Genomic DNA, 20,197 nt, shown 5'->3' on the forward strand with positions numbered 1-20,197 from the left:
ATAAGGCATATATCTCATATCATATTCGACCTTCCGGTCACACAGTCAACACCCTTCCGGGTACAGTATAGTGAGAAGACTCATCTCGTATGCCTCGCTAAGTCGCTAATCGTGAATACTGGAATCACTCGGGCTCGAACCCTCGAGCTGAAATCCTCCTATGATATTATAAATCTATAATTATTACTTGTACCACAAAGGTGGACCATCCTATCAAGTCAACACAGGTTGACTTGGTCAACAGTCTTTAGTCAATTTGGACTGGACTCGGTGAGTGCACAATAGTGACTCGGCGAGTCTACGCGTTTTAACCAACTCTCAAGGTTTTTCCCCTTTGACTCGTCGAGTACTCCCCCGACTCGACGAGTTCCTCCTGGGCCTGAATCACAGGGCCACCGCGACTCAACTCGCCGAGTCGAAGGTCAACTCGGCGAGTCCCAACCTGACTCGGTCCACCTGTCAAAACCTTTCCAACTCTCTGCGACTCACTGAGTCTCCCATAACTCGGTCAGGACTACACACAGGGTGGTCTCAAGGACAATCTTCAAGCGACTCGTCGAGTCTGTTCTTCAGACTCGGCGAGTCCATGCCATGCACCAGCTAAAACTGGCTTTTGCGGTCAGATCCGTTCCATACATACATAGATCTGGCCTTCCCAAGCTTATTTGTCATGTAAAGTCTCAGTCTTGATTGCCATGCAATGCATACAAGGCTTATTTTGAAGAAACAACCTCTAATATGGCAAGCTTAGCTTCTAACTCAAAAGAATGGACATAAAGCTTGTCATATGGGGTCTCCTGGACCTGCTAAGGTCCAGATCTAGGTTCCATATCTCAATGGGACCTCTCATACTTCCGATTCAAGCCAAGAAATGCAAGAAGAAACCCTAGATTTGGCACATCAACACAAAACACGAAGTTTGGCTCTGAAAATTACCTCAAGAAGACTCCCTTGATGAAATAGCAACAGATCCAAGCTCCCCAACTCTTCAAGCTTGATCCTCTCCCTCCTTTCCTTGCAATATCACACAAAATGATGAATAAATGGCCTCCAAACACACTCACAAGGGCTCACAGTTGTATGGGGGCTCTTAGGGTTCAAGGTGGCCGCAAATGAGGGCCATAAGGTCCTTTAAATAGGGCTTAGGACCGGGAAATTAGGGTTTTATTAAACAGCGCGGACTCGCCGAGTCCGGACGCGAACCCTCGCCCAAAACCGCGACCCAAATCGGCGAGTTCGACCTCCAACTTGCCGAGTCCCCTCATAGAATGTCAAAAAAAAATTGAAATGAAGGTACCTGGGGATCCGGGCTGTTACAATTCTCCCCCACAAGAATAAGACTTCGCCCTCGAAGTCCCGCTAGGCAAATAGCTCCGGATGCTGCTCCCGCATCTCACGTTCCGGCTCCCAGGTCATCTTTGATCCCTTCCGATGCTGCCACTGAACCAATACCAGGGGTACCTCCTTGTTTCTCAAAACCTTGATCTTCCGATCTCTGATGGCTATAGGTCTTTCAGCATAATTCAGGCTTGCACCCACCTGAATATCCCCTAATGGAACCACCGCCGATTCGTCGGCTATACACTTCCTCAGTTGCGACACATGGAAAGTATCGTGAATCTGTCCCAACTCTGCTGGCAAGTCTAAACGGTAGGCTACCCGGCCCACCCTCGCGATCACATGGAAAGGACCAATATATCGGGGCCCCAACTTGCCCCGCTTCCTGAACCGAATCACTCCTTTCCAAGGAGAGACCTTCAGGAGTACGAGATCACCAACTTGGAACTCAAGCTCGGACCGTCGCCTGTCTGCATAACTCTTCTGTCAGCTCTGAGCGGTCAACAACCTTTGCCTGACCATCTGAATTTGCTCGGTCGTCTGAAGCACAATCTCCGTGCTACCCATAACCTGCTGTCCCACCTCTCCCCAACAGATGGGGGTGCGACACCTCCGCCCATACAACAGCTCAAAGGGTGGCATACCAATTCTTGAATGATGGTTGTTGTTATACGAGAACTCTGCTAAAGGTAGATAGGTGTCCCAGCTCCCTCCGAAGTCCAACACACATGCCCGAAGCATGTCCTCGAGTGTCTGAATTGTCCGCTCACTCTGACCGTCTGTCTGAGGATGATATGTCGTACTGAAATGTAACCTAGTACCCAACTCCTCATGGAACTTCTTCCAAAACCTGGAAGTGAAACGCACGTCGCGGTCCAAAATAATCGAGATCGGCACCCCGTGCTGAGATACTACTTCCCTCACATATAACTCGGCCAACTTCTCCGCAGAAGAGCTCTCGCTAATGGCTAGAAAATGAGCGCTCTTTGTCAGCCGATCCACGATCACCCAAATCGCATCGACTCCTCTCGCCGTTCGCGGTAACTTGGTGATGAAATCCATAGAGATTTGTTCCCACTTCCATTCGAGAATCTCTAGCGGTTGCAGCTTACCGTGCGGTCGCTGGTGCTCGGCCTTGACCTACCGACAAGTCAAGCACCTCTCGACAAACCAAGCGACATCCCTTTTCATACATGGCCACCAGTACTCCTTCTTGAGATCCAAATACATTTTCGTAGCACCAGGATGAATCGAGAATTTCGATCGATGTGCTTCCTCCATCAAAATAGTGCGCGCACCGCCCACAAACGGCACCCAAATCCGTCCCTGAAAAGTCATAAGCCCTCGACCATCCGTAACAAATCCTGATACCTGACCTACAACCCGTTCCTTCTTCTAGTGTTCCGACTTTGCAGCCTCCACCTGAGCCCCTTGAATAATATCCAAAATCAGGGTCAAAACCGTCAATCTCATACAAATATCTCGGATCGGGGCGCTATCCGCCCTACGGCTGAATGCGTCGGCTACCACATTAGTCTTGCCCGGGTGGTACAGGATCTCACAATCATAATCCTTCACCACATCCAACCACCTCCTCTATCTCATATTTAGATTTGGCTGATCCATCAAGTATTTCAAGCTCTTATGGTCCGTGTAAATCGTACACCGAACCCTGCACAAATAGTGTCGCCAGGTCTTGAGGGCAAACACCACCGCCCCCAATTCCAAGTCGTGCGTGGGATATCTCGACTCATGAGGCTTCAACTGCCTCGAAGCGTACGCTATCACATGACCCCTCTGCATAAGTACCGCCCCCAAACCCGATATAGAGGCATCACAGTATACCACGAAATCCTCCATCCCTTCCGGGAGTGCAAGCACTGGAGCCTCGTACAATTTCTGACGAAGCGTCTCGAATGAGGACTGCTGCTCCGGTCCCCATGAAAACGTAACACCCTTCCGGGTCATCCTAGTAAGTGGCACAACGATCTTGGAGAAATCCTTGATAAATCTGCGGAAATATCCAGCCAAACCCAGAAAACTCCTGATCTCGGTGGGCGATCTCGGCACCTCCCACCTCAACACTGCCTCAATCTTGGCCGGGTCGACCAATTACCCTTTCTGGTTCACAAGATGCCCGAGGAACTGGACCTCTCGTAACCAAAAATCACACTTGGAGAACTTGGCATACAGTCTCTCCAATCTCAAAACCCCAAGAATCTCCCGCAAATGTTCCTCATGCTGGTCCCTAGTCCTCGAATACACCAAAATATCATCGATGAATACGATCACCGACCGATCCAGCATGGGTCGGCACACCCGGTTCACGAGATCCATGAATGCGGCCGGGGCATTAGTGAGCCCAAAAGGCATCACCACAAACTCATAATGTCCATAACGAGTCCTGGAAGCAGTCTTTTGGATATCCTCCTCGCGAACCCTCATCTGATGATATCCCGACCTCAAGTCAATCTTGGAAAACCAAGATGCCCCCTGCAACTGATCGAACAGATCGTCGATCCTAGGTAACGGATATCGGTTCTTAACCGTCAACTTGTTCAACTCCCGATAATCGATACACATCCGATGTGAACCATCCTTTTTCTTGACAAACAAAACCAGCGCTCCCCAAGGCGAGCTACTCGGTCGAATGAATCCCTTTCCCAACAGCTCCTGAAGCTGCGAGGATAATTCCTGCATTTCCGGCGGAGAGAGACGATAAGGCGCCTTGGCGATGGGCGCCGCTCCCGGGACCAAATCGATACGAAACTCCACTTGCCTCTCCGGAGGCACACCTGGTAACTCTTCGGGGAACACATCCGAAAACTCGCATACGACCGGAACGTCATCAATCGAATTGGGCCTCTCCGCGGTCACACGAGTATCCATCACATAGGCTATGAATCCATCATAGCCCTGCTGCAAACTCTGCCTCGCCCTGGCAGCCGAACAAAACGCCGACCCACACCGGGTCCCCTTGCCATAAACCGTGAGCACTCCCCCACTAGGGTCTCGAATCATCACCAGCTGTCTCTCGCAGTCAATGACTGCTGCAAACTTGCTCAACCAATCCATGCCCATGATAATGCAAACATCCCCCATAACTATAGGGACCAAGTCTATAGGAAACTCGACCCCAGAAATCTCGAGCACGCATCCTCGAATCACCTCGGTGGCGTATACCGCTCTCTCATTTGCTATAGCAACTCGCAGGGGACGACTCATCGCCTCCCGATCGATATCGATGTGCTGGCTAAAAGCCAACGAAACAAAGGACCGACTCGCACCCGAGTCGAATAATACCAAAGCAGGCACATGATTCACAAGAAAAGTACCTACGCATATAATAATATAAGCATAATATCTCAGTATAAATGTAAATACATGAAAGAATACATACCGGCCACGAAATCAGGCGCCGCGCGGACCTCCTCCGCAGTCAACTGGAAAGCTCTCCCACGAGCCTTCGGAGCCTCGGTCTTCACTGTCCGAACCTTAGGAACCCTGGCAGCAGGCGAAGATCCCTGGCAAAGCTGGGGGTACTCGGCCTTCCGATGGCCAGTCTGGTTGCAATGGAAGCAAACCATGAATCCCTTGGGGCAATCCCTAGCAATGTGCCCCTCCTTGCCACACTTGTAGCAAGCACCCGATCGACATGCCCCCTCGTGACCCTTGCCGCACTTCCCACAAGTTCGGCTCTTCTGACCTCCGGATCTCAAATCAGCGGACTTGGTCCGCTTGGCTGCCGGCTGAGACTGAGCCGACCGCCGATCCACCCGTTGAGACTCGGCCTCCTCCCTGGCCTGGGTCTCCAACTCGATCTCAGGCTTCCTGGCATTCGCCTGAAGCTCAGCAAAAGTCTGATATGACGAGTTCGATACGAACTCCCGGATATCTCTCCTCAGCACTACCAAATACCGGCTCATCCGAGCCTGCTCCATGGACACCTGCTCGGGGCAGAACATCGCCCTCTCATGAAACTTCCGCGTGATCACCGTAACCGAATCATTACCCTGCTTGAGGGTCAAGAACTCCTGAACCAACCGTTCCCTCTCCACCGGGGGAACATACTCGTCTCTGAACATATCAGTAAACCTCTCTCAAGTCACAGTTGAGACCTCTGCTAGAGTGAAGTTCGCCGTTACAAACTTCCACCAATCCTTTGCTCCCAAGCGGAGCTGGTTCAGGGCGAACCGAACCCTCAGATGCTCTGGACATGAACACGTATAGAAGCATCCCTCGATATCAGCAATCCATCTCATCGCAGCAATCGGATCTTGCGTCCCGTTAAACTCTGGTGGCTTCGTGTTGCTGAACTCCCGGAACAGCAACGAGTCACCCCCCTATGGTCTGGCAGCGGCCACAGCTGCGGTAGCTGCAGCGGCGGCAGCCTCAGTCAACGCGGCGTACCGCTCATCAAATGTCTCCATCAGCGTGGTCTTAATAGACCCAAACATCTCCGGAATCTCGGCCCGGATCGCTGCAGTTACCTCCTCATGAATCATCTGATGAAGCTCCTCGTCAGTCACTCCACTCGTACCAGGTCTGTGTCATGGTCCAACCATGATGTCTCTGAAATACAACATAAAAATATCAGAGACTCTATCGGGCATAATCGCACTCGATAATGCAGTCCTACTCAGTCTCCGATACTCAGGGATTCTTACATAGGCTACCCATTGACCCGGTGTCCTTGGTAGTACGGGCCCAATACTACCAATTACACCGCGTCGGTATTCACCCCAAGTCCTCCTCCCCAAACCCCGAATCCTGAGTACTCTATTCTTGTCATACACTAGTTACCCACTCGCTCTTGAGCACCTCATAGAAGCAGGTTTCCCTAGACTAAGGCATCACAAAATCAGGCCACTCTAGTCCTAATATGTATACCTAATCTACTAGCATGCGTATCATATCATATCATATCTCATAACACATATTGTAAGAGTATTTTGGGGATTTTTACCGTTCGGGCGCTGGCTGACCGTACACACTCTTTCTTCTTTGGTTGTCTCAAAATCACTTATCAAAATTTTTTTTTTTAATTCAAATTTTCTCAAATCCCCGGTTTGAGTTCAGTTACGCCCGAAGGTGTACCCGAATCCCTCAAACCAAGGCTCTGATACCAACTTGTAACGTCATAAAATTTCAAACCAAAAATTTTCATTTTTACAATCATCAAACATGAGTAATAAGTTTAGGTTCCAATGTAACAACTTAGTCACAACCGATTACATAATAAAAGATAACAAAATGGTTTCCCCGAGTGTGCGTACAATCACACTGGCGCCTTCCCACGGTCCTCGCTAGTACCTGAAACACAAAACACAACAACCGTAAGCATAAAGCTTAGTGAGTTCCCCATAATACAACCTACGCACGTACGCCTTTCCAGGCCTTGACCTTCCAGTCCATGTGTCTCAGGGGACTTCCATCCCGACTGGGTAAACCTTTCGGTCCTATCCACATCAACCTTACAGTCCATATGACCACGCCTTCCGGCCCATAACAGGTTGCCTTTCGGCCCAAATCAATCATATCATACATGGCACATATAACGAATAACTTAACACACATAAGGCATATATCTCATATCATATTCGACCTTCCGGTCACACAGTCAAGACCCTTCCGGGTACAGTATAGTGAGAAGACTCACCTCGTATGCCTCGCTAAGTCGCTAATCGTGAATCCTAGAATCACTCTGGCTCGAACCCTCGAGCTGAAATCCTCCTATGATATTATAAATCTATAATTATTACTTGTACCACAAAGGTGGACCATCCTTATCAAGTCAACACAGGTTGACTTGGTCAACAGTCTTTAGTCAATTTGGACCGGACTCGGCGAGTGCACAATAGTGACTCGGCGAGTCTACGCGTTTTAACCAACTCTCAAGGTTTTTCCCCTTTGACTCGTCGAGTACTCCCCCGACTCGACGAGTTCCTCTTGGGCCTGAATCACAAGGCCACCGCGACTCAACTCGCCGAGTCGAAGGTCAACTCAGCGAGTCCCAACCTGACTCAGTCCACCTGTCAAAACCTTTCCAACTCTCTGCGACTCACTGAGTCGCCCATAACTCGCTCAGGACTACACACAGGGTGGTCTCAAGGACAATCTTCAAGCGACTCGTCGAGTCTGTTCTTCAGACTTGGCGAGTCCATGCCATGCACCAGCTAAAACTGGCTTTTGCGGTCAGATCCGTTCCATACATACATAGATCTGGCCTTCCCAAGCTTATTTGTCACGTAAAGTCTCAGTCTTGGTTTCCATGCAATGCATACAAGGCTTATTTTGAAGAAACAACCTCTAATATGGCAAGCTTAGCTTCTAACTCAAAAGAATGGACATAAATCTTGTCATATGGGATCTCCTGGACCTGCTAAGGTCCAGATCTAGGTTCCATATCTCCATGGGACCTCTCATACTTCCGATTCAAGCCAAGAAATGCAAGAAGAAACCCTAGATTTGGCACATCAACACAAAACACGAAGTTTGGCTCTGAAAATTACCTCAAGAAGACTCCCTTGATGAAATAGCAACAGATCCAAGCTCCCCAACTCTTCAAGCTTGATCCTCTCCCTCCTTTCCTTGCAATATCACACAAAATGATGAACAAATGGCCTCCAAACACACTCACAAGGGCTCACAGTCGTATGGGGGCTCTTAGGGTTCAAGGTGGCCGCAAATGAGGGCCATAAGGTCCTTTAAATAGGGCTTAGGACCGGGAAATTAGGGTTTCATTAAACAGCGCGGACTCGCCGAGTCCATCCCTTGGACTCGCCGAGTCCGGACGCGAACCCCCGCCCAAAACTGCGACCCGACTCGGCGAGTTCGACCTCCAACTCGCCGAGTCCCCTCACAGAATGTCAAAAAAATATGAAATGAAGGTACCTGGGGATCCGGGCTGTTACAACCTATGATCATAGTGCAATATACTCATAAGTCCTTAACCTTATAAGGTACTCCATAACCCACTAGTCAACCTCTGGTCAAAGTCAAAGTCCTCATTTAAGGTCATCCGACTCGCCGAGTTGTTCTTCAACTCGTCGAGTCTTATGGTAATCTTCATCGGACTCTCGGAGTTGTTCATCCAACTCATCGATTTCACGACCATCTTCATGTGACTCGCCGAGTCAACCTTGTGACTCCCCGAGTCCATTCATTCCTTTTTCCATACATGCCTATTTTGAGCCATGCAGTGGCTCCAAGTCACAAATCCAAGCTTCTCGGACATGCTTTTCACGTAAAGTTGCAAACTTTACGTGCATGCATAGCTACAAAGGTTCTAAATGCCAAATCTAAGCTCTTAATGGGGCTTCATGCTCAAGAGGGACCTCAATCATGACCAAAACTAAAACTTTATTCTTTTAGAATCCAAGGAGGGTCTAGATCTGATGTTACAACCTCAGATCTAGCCCATAGCTCCTCTTTCCAACTTAATATTCCCACAAAAACCCTAAAACTCAACCAATAAAAGAGATCCACAAGGAAAAAGGCGATTTGGTTACCTCCATAAGATGATAACTGAGATAGGTGTTGATTCCCACACTCTACTTGATCCAATCTCCTTCTCCTCCAAGCCTTCTCCCTCCAAAGATCCTCTTTTCAAGCTTCAAACACACAATGGGCACACACACGTGTATTAGGGTTTTTAAGAGCTCTCAAAGACTGCAAAGAGGCTAAAGGAGGCTGAGGCACCTTTAAATAGAGGCGCAAACCCCGGGATTTAGGGTTTTATCTGTCAGCTCCTACTCGCCGATTCCCAATATGGACTCGTCGAGTAGGTCACTTAACACGCGATCCCACCCCGCTGCTACTCGACGAGTAGGTCAACCAACTTGTCAAGTAGAGCTTAACCCAATAAATCTTATTTAAACAATACCTAAGAATCAGGGCGTTAAATGTATTTATTATATGTTTATGTCATAGTTGTAAACTCACATTTATAACTTGTAGATTCCATATGTGGATAAAATTTTCATTGATTAGATAAAGTTAATATTTTGTATAAATTTATTGATTAGTTAGTTTCCTTGATATTAAACATTATAAAACAATATTTTTTTATAAAAAAATTAATTACTCACATAAATATATTAGACATTACAAAAGAATAAAAATATTTATTTATATCTTAATTCTTGTAATTACTTTGTTTCTTATTACAAAACAATTATTTTATTAGCAAAAAAAAATATTTTATTAGCAATAATAAATTTATATATCGTAATTAAAATATGAAAACACAATTAATATTTTGTTTAAAATAGTAGATGATCTTTGTATTAAAGTGAATATTATACTTGCCTTAAATAATATTATAGTCGAAATGACTAGAAGTTTTGATCCATTTATTATTTAACATCAATTTTGTTGTACCCCCTTGAGTTTGACTTTTTAGATTGCTACACTATTAAACTATGATTTTATTGTATTGGCTAATGATTTTTGTGTCTTAAACTGTGAACTAATTGTACTAAGTTGTGAATTTTCTGTTTAAACTGTAAATTGACTATACTAACGTATGAATTTTGTGTATTAAATTGTGATTTTGTGTTTTAAACTCTGAATTAATTGCACTAAGTTGTGAATTTTCTATTTAAACTGTAAATTGACTATATTAACTTATGAATTTTGTGAATTAAACTGTGATTTTTGTGTTTTAAACGGTGAACTAATAGAATTAAGTTGTGAATTTTCTGTTTAAACTGTAAATTAGTTGTATTAAGCTATGAATTTTTACTAAATTTTGTGTTAAAATATGACTGATTTATGTATGAATGTTTGTACTAATTTTCTTGTGAACATATTTATTTTTTGTGTTGTATAAATACTTAATATTAGTTGTTATAATTATTTTGCATTAAACTCTAAATAACTCTAAATAAGTGAATTAATTGGTTTATTAAATTATGAATATAGTATTTAAGCTGTCAATTAATGATTATATATATATATATATATATATATATATATGTGTGTGTGTGTGTGTGTGTGTGTGTGTGTGTGTGTGTGTGTGTGTGGAAGGGTTATATGGAAAACAAAAAAACCCTAAAAATGCTAAAATAAAATACTTAGAGATTACAAATCTTTTTTTTTTACCAAAAATCGTAGGTATTTTTACAATTTCGATGTAAAAAAAATCGATTTTTTTTGAAAAAAAATTTCAGCGACTTTTGTAAAAAACCTACGATTTTTCCATTTATAAAGTAAAAAAAAAAGGTTTTTTGATCTATAAGTATTTTTTTATGCATTTTTATGATTTTTAGGGCTTTTTTGTTTTCCATAGAACCTATATATATATATATATATATATATATATATATATATATATATATATATATATATATATATATATATATATATATATATATATATATATATATATATATGATTTGGAGGGAAAGATGATCATCACGGTGACTGTAACATCCGGATTCCCAGGTATTTTATTTTAATCATTTATTTTGAGTTAAAGAGAGGGACTCGACGAGTTGACGCCTAGACTTGTCAAGTAGGATCGCGATTTGCTGACTGGATTAATGAATGGACTTGACGAGTCGGCTAAGCGACTCGACGAGTCTGTGCTGGCAGTAGAAACCCTAAATCTTTAGGCTTGTTCCCTATTAAAGGATCCTTATAGCCCTTATTTGCGGCTACCAGTCCAGAGAGAGAAACCCTAGAGAGCTTGAGCGAGTTGTGTGTGAGAGAAAGCTATTTTGATCCATTGTTGGTGTTGTTTTGCAAGAAGAAGGTGTTTCCAGCAAGATAAGGTCAAGGGGGTTTCTATTCTGTGGTTTTCAAGCTTGGATCTACATTGTTGAGGTAGTAATTTGACCCCGTCTTTTGTTTAGCTTAAGATCCTTGAATCTAGGGTTTTTTATACCCTTTTATTGGCTTGAATTGATGAGTATGTTGTCCCTTTGAGTGTTAGACTCTAGATCTGGACCTTTAGAGGTCCAAAGAGCCTTATCCTTCCTGTTTTTATGTTATATCCATGGAAGAAATGAACTTAGCATTTTAGAAGTGAATTCATCAAAATGAGCCCTTTGTGTGTTGCATGAACGTAAAGGTCGGACCTTTACGTGATTATTGGGTATGGGAAGGTCAGATCTATAGAATAGAGAAGCAGATCTGACCTCAGAAGGTCATTTGAGTGTTGCCATGAAATCAACACGCCGAGTTCATAAGAGGACTCAACGAGTCGAGTCGGAGTTGCCCGCGATTCGTGACAGAAGCAACCCATCGAGTGGAGGGTGACTCGACGTGCCAAGTGAGGCTTAGAAGGACTTAGAGGACGCGTGTGGACTCGCCAAGTCGCCCATATGCACTCGATGAGTTTGGTCAAAGTTTGACCGTTGACTAGAGTTGACTTTTGTTGACTTTTAGGGTGTAGTCAATGTTTGGACTTTTGAGCCATTGGAGGGGTAAAATGGTCTTTTACCCTTCTGAGAGAACTTAGAGAGGGAATAGCCTAGCCTTTGAGATTCGTATTGATTAGAGTAATTATTTTATGTGATTAGGCGGAGGCTAGATCAGTATTTCCGAGTTCGAGATTTACCGAGTTACCCGAGGTGAGTCTTCTCACTATACTTTACTTAGAGTGGTAATTAGAGTTATGTGACAGAGTATGGTGTATGCTATTATATGATATGATATCTATGTGATTCAGTGCTATGTGTGATTCAGAGTTTACAGAGTTAGGACCGGAAGGTCCATAGAGTTAGGGCCAGAGATTTCACAGAGTTATGGGATTGGAGCGTCCCACTAAGACACATTGACCAGAGGGTCATACAGAGTTATAGCCTCGAGTGGCAAATATGTGTTGTATGTGGTATTTTAGGGAACTCACTAAGCATTTATGCTTACAGTGTTGTGTGTTATGTGTTTCTAGCCAACATGATCCGTACACATTAGGAGAATTTATGTATTTGAGATCTTAGGATTTGTTTTATTTTGACACCATGCGATTAAATGGATTTTTGTGATATTTTATGAATGGAAGCATGTTTTAAAAAGAAAAATTGTTTTAAAATTTACGTTGTTACAAGTTGGTATTTGAGCCTTGGTTTGAGGGATTCGGATGTACCTTCGGGCGCATCTGAACTCAAACTGAGGATTTGAGGAAAGTTTTCACAAAAGAAACAATTTTCTAAAAGTAAAAGAGTTTGAGAAAAGCGAAAAGAATCAGTGTGTACGATCAGCCAGCGCCCGAACGGTGATTACCCAAAATACCCTTACATTAGGTGTTATGTGACATGATATGATATGTTTTGCATGCTAAAGTAGGCTAGGTATTCATATTAGGACTAGAGTGACCTGATTTGTGATGCCTTAGCCTAGGAGATTACTGCTGCTATGAGATGCTTGAGAGTGAATAGGTAGCAACAAGGAGCGTATGAGAGGTCTACTGGAGAGTAGCCTATGCATAGCGAGGTTAGAGTACTTGTGATCTGGGATCCTAGGAGGAGGAATTGGGGTGAATACTGATGCGGTGTGGACGGTAGTATAAGGGCCCGTACTATTGGAAACATCGGATCATTGCGCAGTCCAAGTAAGAATCCTTAGGGTACTGAAGAGCAAGTAGTGATGAGTTATCGAGTGCGAGTATGCTCGAGTGAGTCTCTAATATTTTTATGTTGCATTTCAGAGGCATCATGGTAGGGACACGCCACACGCCTGAGAGCAGCATTGTCAATGATGAGGAGATCCGCAGGTTGATTCATGAGGAGGTGGCTGCGGCCATCCGAGCTGAGATACCGGAGATGTTTGGTTCTATCAAGACCACTATGATCGAGACTTTTGATGAGCGGTACACTGCTCTTACTAATGCAGTTGTTGCTGTGGCCACTGCAGCCGTTGCTGCTGCCAGGCCGCAGGGGGGTGACTCATTGCCGTTTCGAGAGTTCAACAACACGAAGCCACCAGAGTTTGATGAGACTCGGGATCCGATAGCTGCGATGAGATGGATCTCTGACATTGAGGGGTGCTTCTACACATGTTCATGTCCGGAGCATCTAAGGGTACGGTTCGCACTGAACCAGCCTCGCTTGGGAGCGAAGGACTGGTGGAAGTTCGTAACAGCGCACTTCACTTCTGCAGAGCTTGTCGCGGTGACCTGGGAGAGGTTCACCGCTATGTTCTGAGATGAGTACGTTCCCCCGATGGAAAGGGAACGGTTGGCCAAGGAGTTCTTGACCCTCAAGCAGGGTACTGAGTCTGTTACTACGATTACCAGGATGTTTCACGAGAGGGCGATGTTTTGCCCTGAGCATGTGTCTACAGAGCAGGCACGCATGAGTCGATATCTGAGTATTCTGAGGAGAGACATTCACGAGTTTGTGGCGAACTCGACGTACCAGACATTTACCGAGCTTCAGGCAAATGCTCGGAAGAGGGAGATTGAGCTCAAGACTCAGGCCAGGAAGGAGGCGGAGTCTCAGGGGAGGGATCGACGATCGACACAGTCCCAGCCAGCAACCAAGCAAACAAAGCCCGCCGATTCAAGATCAGGGAACCAGAAGGGCCGCACTTGTGGCAAGTGCGGCAAGAGCCACGAAGGAATTTGTCAAGCAGGGTGTTGCTACAAGAGTGGAAAGGAGGGGCACATAACAATATGTACGATCCAATAGGCCTAAACAACATTAATACAACCAAATGATACAACACCACAATACAATATGTACGATACAAAACATCCTTACGACATTGTTAGAAAAAAGAAAAGATTGCATGATGCATCACTCTAAACCTGCATGTAAAAAAAAAAAAAAAAAAAAAAAAAAAAATCAAAACTCAGGTAATTTGTTTTAACATAAAATTACCTATATACCCCTGTCCTCCCCCAATACTCCCTTGTTCACCCCGTAGAGCCTCATCCCCCAGACGTCGTTCACTTCACACTCCTTTATCAGCTGCGACCTTTCTCCGATCTCCGCTCCAGACATCCGATCGCCGGCGCCGGCTACTGCTCCTTCTCCGATGTGGTAAGTCCAACTTTCTTTCTCGGGTTACACCTCCTGGATCGATACATGAATGTTTGATTTCTGGAATCCATGAATCAAATGGTTTTCTTCTTCTGTTTTGAATCTAGAGCTCAATTCTTTTCTGATTTCTGGTATTTGGTTCCTGATTTCTGGTTTGGTGTTAAACCCATTTTCTTTTTTCTGGTTAGGTATAAGCTGATGATTCTTTTCAATGATATCTATGAAGCACATTTTGGAATCGATGAAGCTGATGATTTTGAAAGCAGTTAATGTTAAATGTTATTAACTCTAGAGATGGTTTTATCTAATTGAAAAGTGGGTGATCCGAGTCAAAAAATAGATATCAATTAGTCAATTACCAATCAATTTGCATCCCTAAACCCCAAATTCAATGCGAAAGTCATCATTGAACCCTCAAGCAATTCCAGAATCATACCCTCCATGCTTCCGTTCAAACACACAGCAAACCTCCGAACAAGATGTCGATAAACTTGATGATCAGGAAAATGAAGAAGATCGAATTCCGGTGATAGATCTCCGGCATATTGACCTTGAGAAACTCGAGGATGCCTGTACAGATTGGGGAATATTCCGGCTGATCAACCATGGGATCCCATTAACGTTGCTGTCGGAACTCCATGAACATGCTGTTAGGGTTTTTGAAATGGGGTTTGAATCCAAACAGACATTATTTGGATCAATTCCTACATCCGCCTTATCGTATTTCTGGGGTACGCCTGCCCTTACGCCTGCTGGGGTTGCCCTATATAAGGATAGTAATGATCAGAAGGATCGGGGGATAGTGAACTATAACTGGGTTGAAGGATTGAATGTTCCACTGAGTCAACCCACTCACCTCCAACTCGATCAACACCCATTGTTTCGTGATTTAAGGTTAGTTTTTCATTTTCATTACATTCAAATAACATGACAGATTAAAGGACAATTTTAACCTTAAAATGAGTACATTTTGGTTGGCATATATCTTTTCTTTAATTAAATTCAATAACTAGAAAATTCAATAACTTAACTAGAAAAACAAGTGACTTGAATTTACCTAATTAAAATTTATGTTCACGCTATATGAATTTTAGAATTTAGTGTAACGAAATTATCACATTGTATCCCTATACTAATAAAAAAAAAAGTAACTTTAATTTCATTTTGTTGTTACGGTCATTGTAATACAACTTTTTATTAGTAGTATGTCACTGATATATTAGGCAAATTACTATTATAATTAATAACTTTAAGGTTTTAAATAATATATTTTAAATTTTTTATAAAAATATTTAATTTTGGTAATGATATGTTAAATTTGAAGTTACTTCCATCCCAAATGCATGATTAACTGTGAAAAAATCTTTATTTTTTGGCTAATGCATAGAAAAAAGATGCTAATGATGTTATTTTTTTCCCTATAAAATCTACATCTAAAACCGTAAAATATTTTGAATTGTACTTTCATAGAATATTATTGGAAGAGTATGGGGTCCACCAAGCAAGGGTAGCAAAGGCCATATTTGGTGCAATAACACAAAATTTGAAGCTATGTGAAGAAAATGAACGTTACTTGTCGCCTTCAACAGGGCAATTGAGGGTATACCGTTATCCAAGGTGTTTTTATGACAACCCGTCAAAAGTATGGGGGATGGAAGTGCACACTGATAGTTCTGTTGTAACAATTTTGAATCAATATGAAGTAGGAGGGCTTCAAATTCATTCTGAGAAAGATAACGCTTGGATTGATGTTAAACCTCTTCCCAACACTCTTCTAATTCATCTTGGTGATATGATGCAGGTTTGTAAATATTACAATTTACACCTTTTGTCCTCTTTTTTGGCTTGATTTACATTTTATACCCTCGATTTAGGCGATAAGTGATGATAAGTACAAGAGTGTGAAGCATAGGGTGAAGTTGCATAGGGAAATGGAACGGATTTCAATTGGTTACTTTGTGTTTCCGGAGCATGATTGTGTGATTCGGAGCTCCAGTTACAAACCGTTTACCTATTCGGAGTTTAGGGCCCAAGTACAACAGGACGTCAAGACATTGGGTGTCAAGGTTGGACTTTCAAGATTTAAACCCAACCAGAATTTCTAAATTTAGAAAGGGGAAATTGATGAATTTTTCTTGTTATCACTAAAGCATAACATTCCATTATTGTATCTTAAAGTTCACTCTATTAACTTATATTTTCATCTAAAGTATACTCTTTCCGTCTCAAAATTATTGTCCACAGACAAAAAAACACAGATTATAAAAACATTAATTACCACTAATTTTATTAAATAAAACGACAATCGTATCATTTTGTTATATTTAAATTTCATCATTTTGTTGCATTTAATGTCATGGTTGACTTGATGAAAGGTATTTTGGTAAAAAATGATATTTATTTTTAGAAGTATGTTATTATTTTGAGACAAACCAAAAATAAAATATAGACTATTAATTTGGGATGTAGGGAGTATTATTTTACTATTTTAACAAAATTATACTATTTGTTGATAACTAGTTCCCTAATGACGAATTGCCCGGTAAACAGAAATACTACGAGAATAAAGAGAAAAAGTTTGATATTGGATAAAGAAAATAAGAAACAGAAAGTAAGAGGTTATGCTAAAGAAGAGAACTAAATGGTAAGAAATGGAAAGAAAAAAGAATTGACCGAGTCGAATCATGTTTTGAAGATATGTGCATGTATAGTAAAGGCACAAGTTTGGCACAAGTTTTAAGGGAGGATTCATCAAAATATAATCTGAAAATGATCTTTTAGGGCGATGATAGTAGTGAGCAGTTTAGAAAGTAAAAAACCATATGATTTACTATTTAAATGAATTTAATAGAAAATAAAATCAAACATCAAAAATAAAAAAAATAATATTTAAATGAAATTAATAGAAAATAAAATCGAACATCAAAAATAAAAAATACTAGTTGCAGGTTCGGATCCGTGTTAGGTCATATAAGAAAAAAAAAGATTTAAAGTTCTTACAATTGTATCCGATGAAATCTTATATCTTTGATATATTTTTTAGAAAAAGAATTGTTCATATGCAAATGCCTATTGATAAAACACAACAAAGAAATCAAGTTGGCAATATTACGTGTTACTAACCTATTAAGCTCCCATACGACATACCGTCATACGAAATTACAATAACAATCAAACAATAGTAAGAAAAAAGCTACACAAGTGATGCGGTGAATGTTTTACCCCTAATCATTGAATTATAGGGTGAACAAAAATTAACGTTGAGAAGGAAAGATTGCTGGAGGCCGGAGCCGCTGTCGGTTGTGACGGAGGAGAAGTTGTTTGTGTGGTGTGTGGTGGGAACAGGTGCTGGTGATCAGTGATTTATGAAGGTGTGAAACAATAATCAAAGCCTTTTGGAGAAGGAAACGACGTCTTCTAATTGTCAAACGATTTTTTATTTAAATTTACAATGATTTCTTATTAGATTATACATTAAATGAAATGGTTATTTCGACTATTAAAAAATAAAATATGGACTTTGAAAATCTTCATTTATACATTTTTCTCCAAAAACATTAAGATAGTTCACTTAAAATATTTAAGATTGTTCATAATTTTTATTTCCTATAAAACTTGAAATAATATTAAAAGAAATAGGTGAGTCAAGTGACCCACCTTTGTTAAACTTAGTCTCGTCCGTGCATGTATGTAACTCAAGATGATTTTGAATGATTGTTTACAGTGAACGTGATTATTGGTTTCTTATAAAGATTTTTCAACTGCATTAGAGGATCAATAGTGACACCCTATAAAAAGATAAGATTAAATATAATTAAGTATTCAACGATACAGAAACGGATAATAGAAATATGTAATTACTTATGTACATCAAACCCATGTGTCTAATTTTCATTATGTGACGTACAACGATCTTTTATGATAAATGGGTCTATGGGGTAACCCTATCACCCTATAATAATGCAACAGTTCCATATTATTAAATAATTAACAATTCAATAAAATATGTACCTGATGAATCAAAGAATCGAATATGAAATGAATCAGAGTATAAACGTAAGTAAGATTGCGAGATTGAACACAAGATGTAAATAAGATCTTGTTTCAGCCCAATTACACTTTCAAGTTTTACAGAGAATTGTAGACAGGTCTGTAAAAACTCTTATCTAACCTCTAGTAAATGACCCTATTTATAGGATACAGAAAGCGTACAAAATATATCCTAAGGCATAGACACTTAAGCTTCGCATAAAAGTGCCTTAGGAAAATACATACAAAATATACGAAGAGTGCTAAACCTACTTCGACTAATATAACCCTTACAATCTCCCCTTTTGTAATCATAGTCGAAGTCTTCACTTTGTAAGAAGCTGGATTGAATACATCAGTACTCTTCGAATCTCTGTGTACCAAGAGATAATCTTTTTCAGCTCCTTCTCATCTCCTTCATTATTCTTCTTACATTGATTCATACGAACAATAAAGTTCGTATATTGAGCAGTTGTATATCTTTCCACTTCTCATGCTTGGAATAAGAAGCGTTTCACTCTTCCAGCCTTGCCCTTCCCTGCGAAGACCAGTCCAAACGGTTTCAAATAAATTTCCCCGTCTGCATACTTCTTCAAATCAATTTGTTTCTTTGTAGGAGCCATTTGTGCTGTTATCTCCATTCCTTTCGCAGTTGCTAACTCCACATCAGTTTGAGCCAAGCACTCATCATCGTTTTCGATGAAAAGCTTGATGTGAGCAACTCCAAGTTTGAATTCTTCTGGATCCGTGTTTTGAAGAAATGAAAACGATTTGTCTTTCAGAAATAATGCAACTTGTATAAGATCATACAAGTTCATCAATGGAAAATCAGCAATCGTAAATTCACAAATTTTCCCATTTGCCCTGACCACAGTATATATGATATTCTGCACAATGCCTTCGAATATCACACCTCTCTTCATACTTATCACTTTCTTGATCTTCACCAAAGACTAAACTTCCTCAGGGGCTTTTGCAAGTACAGCATGAAAACGAATTTTCATGTGCTTTCCTTCATATTTGTCTTTAAAATTCCCTTATGCTTTGAATTGTGGCATAATGAACATCATCTCATTTATTGGAAAGTCAAGTTGACTTGCATTAGTATTTGTAACCATGTAGCTTTGTTTTGGTTTCTTCTCAAGAGAATACATGTTGTTGTACACCACCTTCGCTTCTATTGTTTCATAACTATAAAGTTTCGCAGGATCTCCTTTTTCCAAACCGGGAGGATCCTTCGCACGTTGAATCATGATGCTCTGAATCAACCTCATCTTTTCAATTTCAGCCTCAACTTCTGCTTTCTTCTCCTCCTTCGTTTTCTCCACAACCTTTGCTTTTCCTTTATCTTTCAAAGCCGACTCATTTATTACTTCTTTTAACTTTGAACCACTTCCACTTGTATCAGCAGTATTACCAATCACAATCCCTTTCAAGTTGGTCTTGTCATTGGTATAGTTGTTACAAGAGTCGAAGTGACTGGCCCAACAGATGCTATAACTGGCTTTGTTTTCGGGATCTTTGAAGAAATTACTTTCCCCACAACCTTCTCATCATCTCTACCAGCCTTCATGTCTTCTATTTTTCTTTCTCCCCCTTGCACCCCTATGAAAACAGGTGGGGCATCTATTGTTGCTGGTAGAAGATTTGAAATGCGAGATAAAGGGGCCAGTTACTTTTGTAACAGTGCTTCGAACTGAATAAACTTTTGAGATATAAATTCAGGCGTGATCAACGATGATGAAATAGGCTTGATTGACAAATCTTTCAACTCCTTTAGTAACGAAACCAACTCTCCAAAATTTTTACTTACCATTGTAGAAAGTTGAGTAAGTTGAGGA

The 20,197-nt window shown here is 41.5% G+C and overlaps 1 protein-coding gene across 1 annotated transcript; it reads left to right on the forward strand.

Annotated features, from left to right (window-relative positions):
- Positions 1–14,185: 14,185 nt before the first annotated feature.
- LOC145012768 (2-oxoglutarate (2OG) and Fe(II)-dependent oxygenase superfamily protein) lies at positions 14,186–16,558 on the forward strand. The gene is made up of 4 exons (XM_078971558.1): positions 14,186–14,327; positions 14,516–15,221; positions 15,798–16,128; positions 16,202–16,558. Exons 2-4 carry the CDS (start codon positions 14,719–14,721, stop codon positions 16,430–16,432), a joined length of 1,065 nt encoding a protein of 354 aa, XP_078827684.1. The 5' UTR covers positions 14,186–14,327; positions 14,516–14,718; the 3' UTR covers positions 16,433–16,558.
- The last annotated feature ends 3,639 nt before the right edge of the window (positions 16,559–20,197 follow it).

This window comes from Lactuca saligna, chromosome 8 (genome assembly GCF_052625555.1).
Source record: "Lactuca saligna cultivar CGN05327 chromosome 8, ASM5262555v1, whole genome shotgun sequence".
In the NCBI taxonomy this organism is placed as follows: Eukaryota; Viridiplantae; Streptophyta; class Magnoliopsida; order Asterales; family Asteraceae; genus Lactuca; species Lactuca saligna.